Raw genomic sequence first — 4,612 nt, forward strand, 5'->3', positions numbered from 1 at the left:
TCAATGCTGGAGCCATTTTTTAACTAAAAACAACACCAGGCCATATGTTGCTCATGCCACTATGAGCAGCCTGTGTACCCAAAAGGGGCTATCATGGCCTGCAGTATCTCCAGATTTAGCTACCATTGAGCACATCGGAGACGTCATTGTCCAACTATTTCTATGGAAGCTGCCAGCAGTGGATCTTGATGATTTGCATGCTCACATGCAACCATCATGGCAGAACACTCCTCAGATAACCATTAATAGTCTCATTGATAGCATGCCATGGAATGTGCTAAATAAATTGAGAAGTTTTGAAAATTTCAATTGCAGTTTCAATGTGTGTGTGTATAGTTTTATTTTTTATTTCACTTTTATATATTTCCTTTAACCAAAGTGCACTGTTCTTTTAGCTTCTCTATTATTTTTCACTTTTATAGATGATCAATCACATGGATAAATCCATTATTAATCCTCTGTGTTTGCAATATTCAAATTCATCGCTTTTTTGCCCCAATGACAGGCCTTTTGTTTTACGCCTTGGAATGTACATTTTTCTTTTTATCTCAATAACTATCACTATCTTTGGTAATCTGGGTATCATCACTTCCATCAGTCATTTTAAAGAGCTTCATTCCCCAACCAATCTCCTCATTCTTTCAATGGCTGTTACCGATTGCTCACTTGGCCTGATAGTAATGCCATACAGTATGGTAAGATCCGTGGAAAGATGTTGGCTTTTTGGAAAGTTATTTTGCAAAATCCATTATAGTTTTGATTTGATGCTAAGTGTAATCTCTATTTTCCATCTCTGTTGCATTGCCATTGATAGGTTTTATGCTGTCTGTGATCCTCTCCGTTACCCCAATAAAATAACAATCTCTGTCATAAGGAATATGGTAATCGTTTGCTGGTCTCTACCAGCTATGTTTGCATTTGGAGTTGTCATAACAAACTCCCATGTATCTGGAGTTACTGGATATGAGCTGCTAGTGGAATGTTTTAATTCATGTCCAATTACATTTAATAAATTGTGGTCATTGGTTATGTTTTTCACATGTTTTTTTGCTCCTGGTTCAGTTATGGTTGGCATTTATATTAAGATATTTATAGTGTCTCGAAGGCATGCAAAAATTATGAAATGCGCGTCCGCAACTATGACAGAAATCTCATCTCAAGTTTCCAAGCAAAAAGACCGAAAGGCTGCAAAGACATTGAGCATTGTAATGGGGGTCTTTATTTTGTGTTGGCTACCTGTCTTTATTACTATCCTGGCAGACCCATTTCTTAATTTTTCTACTCCAGAAGTGTTGTTTGATGCCTTAAATTGGCTTGGGTATATTAATTCCACATTAAATCCATTAATATATGGATTCTTCTACCCTTGGTTTCGAAAATCTTTAAAATATATTGTTATTGGCAAAATATTTGAAACTGATTCTTGTTTAGCCAAATTATCTTAAGATAACAGAATGTCTTTAAACATTAGCATTTTGGTAAGCATTCATTACTTTGGAGGTCTATTACCATTTCACTTTAAAAGCTGTCCAGATTAAAAATTCTAAATAAAATCCAACCTAAGAAATTGTATGTGTTATAAAATGTCACATTATCAGAACCAGACTGTACAGTGGTGATGAGTCTGCTGTTTCACCCTACATATACACTCTTTCTATTGATTTGCTGTATATGAGACAGGAGCAGTATACAACCTCTGTCATAGAAGATAATTTCTAGAGCAAGCCACTTAGATAAAACTGGATAAAATTTACCATTTTGTAATTATTAGTTACTGGATCTGGTACCCTGTTATCCATCCATGAGATGATTTCACTTTGTGGACTCTTCTTGTTCCCTATCAGACATATATATTGCAATGAAGCAAAACTGAATGGAAGCATATACAGTATGAACATTATAAACACTTTGACCCTATTCATGAAAGTGTTTACACCAGAGTTAACTTTGTATACTCATTGAGAGACTGTAACCACTGTAGTATCTCCTTGAATTTGAGTAAATGACATTTGCAATTAAAAACCTGGAGTGTTTGTCATTACACTGTGCTCAAGTGGGACATAGGGCACATTTCCAAAAATGACCGTTATAAACATATATACATGTTTTGTGCTTTTAGAAATGATAAAATCTGTCACACATTTATATTGATGCTCTTGCAGAGCCAGACTGGCCATTCAGAAATTCTGACAAAAGCCAGTTGAGCTGTCCCGGATGTGGGCCACATCAATTGCAACTCTATTAATGCTACCAGCAGTGGTGGAGCAAAGGAGCCTCCATTCTGGGCTCCGTTATTTACTCCAGACGGCAGCAGGATTCTTTAAGTCTGTGGCCGCTGAAGGCCGGCACCATTTAGTTGACATCGCCATCGCGTTGACATCACTGCATTGCGCTGTTGGCATCGACTGAAAGACATAAAAGAACAGGAAGCAGCAGCTGTGATGGATGCAGAGGCTGGATTAGGTGAGTATAAAGGGGTTCTTTAGTGAGCTTTTTTTATTTAAATATGTTTATGGTCTGGATTGTATTATTATACTCACCTCCTGCCCCTTTCTCCACAATCCAATGCCATTCTACTCCGCTTCTCAATGACATTAGCACAACTCCGACTAGCCGACTCTCCGGAGTGGCTTTTATAATGTAAGACAATGGAGCCTCGTTTTGAACCTCCTTAGAATAACATTTGTAAAAGCCACATCCGGGTCTCACATAAAGTGAGCCAGTTAGTTGGAATTGCAGTAACGTCACTGAGAAGCGGAGCAGAATGACGTTAGATCCCAGGGATGGTGGCGGACTTACACAGCTAATTTGGTAAAATGATCATCATCACCAGACAGTGTTCATATATAGGGTGAGCTGGATGCATTGTCAAGTAGACAATCATCAATACCTCTAGGGGAGCAGATGTCTGCGTAGGGGCCCTCTTTTCTGGAAGCTTAGCTAGCTCGGAATTCCTGCATCTATGACAAGCTTCATCTACTGCAGTCTTTTGCCGAGAATAGTAGACCAACTTCTGCAGCCACTGAAACATCTTCTAAACTACAATGTCTACAGAGAATACAAATAGCAGGAACAGCTATATTCCAAAGGTAAAATAGACTTGTCTTGTTGATTAGAAGAATTTTGCTAATTATGCATTTACAAAGCAGACTGGTCATTTCTTCAGGTCACTTGAAGGAAGGGACCCATCCTAAAATGCATAATAAATCTTATAACCAAGACAAGCCCTTTGTCCCTAGTTCTATCTACTATGCTAATGTTTATACAGATATGCTCACCTTCTATTTCTGAAAATGTTGCTTAAATCTCATTTTTTACAAAATACAAGATCAATAAATAACTGTAACATTCTAGCAAAGCCAAGGACTGTCTCCAAATCAGTGCTTAACGAATGGGTGGTCATGTGGCAATAACATAGCACATGTGTAAGGGATTGAGCAGAATATCCCTTTAATGCTAACTCTGCTTTAAGGAGATCTAATAGTAATGTGCATTGTAAATAATGTACAGTTCTTATGATGTTTTGGTACTGCTACACTGCGGTGTATTACCTCCTTCCTGTTCATTGATACTGCCACATTATGTGCTACCATGATGTATTATGTTGTGTTGTATGTCATATTATGCCTCTGTATTTCTGTATAGATTGGGTAAAGTTAGTGCATCTTTTGGGAACACTAGAGGAGGGGACTTGTAGTATATAGTATTCATAGGCTGGGTAAGTGTAGTTTTGTAAAGGGCCACTAGATCGGGGTACGTTAATGGGCCTTGTTAGGTACAGTTGATAGTTCATATAAGAGTTAACTGTAGGAGGAGCTGCTGTGGGTTAAGATAGTGTAAGTTATAGGAATAAGTCAGAAGGGTGAGCACACTTGACAAGTTCACAAGGGCTCTAGGCCCAGGACACCATAGCAGCTGCGTAACTTTGTGGAGAAGCAGAAAAGCATGGGCACAGTCAGACGGGTGCTTTATAAGATCAGAGCACCTGTGGAAATTACAGTTTGTGACAGCAGTATGGGCGGAAAGGAAAGAGTTGTCCAAGAGTCATGCAGGGCGCAGAGGATTCACCATGTGGCAGATCTTAAATAGGGCTGAAGCCTGCAAGTCTGAGGCGAAGCGGATGAATGGGATCCCCTATGTATTGAGGTCCCACTGGAGTGATGCTGCGGTACCGCCTAGGGTGCTACTACCCCGGACTGTGCGTGAGGACGTAGAAACTAAGCAAGGGGAAGTGCAGGAGGAAGGCTGTGTGAACTGTAATGTAACTGATGTGTCCAGGACCGTTGAAGAAGAGAGTAAAATCATTGGTTTGGCATCATAATTGGTATCTGTGTCCGTTATTTCAACCCTGAGCACTGGAACTAAGATTGCAGGAGCTTTGCAACACCGCTGTGGAATCCCTGATGGTGGATCAGCATCTCGAACATGTACGCTGGTAGAAACTGATGGTTTTTCTGTGGGAGGAGGTCAGGACACCAGACCCCCATTGCCTCAGCTATGACTACCATCCTGGCCCCCTCTTACATATGCAACACATAGCATAAATAACACATGACAGAATAATGTAAAAACAATTTTTTTCAAAGCTGATCAACTTACATCACTCAAATTG

At 39.5% G+C, this 4,612-nt stretch overlaps 1 protein-coding gene across 1 annotated transcript; it reads left to right on the plus strand.

Moving 5' to 3' along the window:
• The first annotated feature begins 512 nt into the window (after positions 1–512).
• On the plus strand, positions 513–1,445 carry LOC141089617 (trace amine-associated receptor 3-like). The gene has a single exon (XM_073576117.1). It carries the CDS (start codon positions 528–530, stop codon positions 1,443–1,445), a length of 918 nt encoding a protein of 305 aa, XP_073432218.1. The 5' UTR covers positions 513–527.
• Positions 1,446–4,612: the final 3,167 nt, after the last annotated feature.

This window comes from Dendrobates tinctorius, unplaced genomic scaffold (genome assembly GCF_039654945.1).
Source record: "Dendrobates tinctorius isolate UK_male_01 unplaced genomic scaffold, ASM3965494v1 ptg000046l, whole genome shotgun sequence".
NCBI classification, from domain to species: domain Eukaryota; kingdom Metazoa; phylum Chordata; class Amphibia; order Anura; family Dendrobatidae; genus Dendrobates; species Dendrobates tinctorius.

Bases quoted from the DNA above. Each gene is read 5' to 3' on its own strand.
- LOC141089617 (XM_073576117.1), top strand. From the start codon at position 528: ATGTACATTTTTCTTTTTATCTCAATAACTATCACTATCTTTGGTAAT.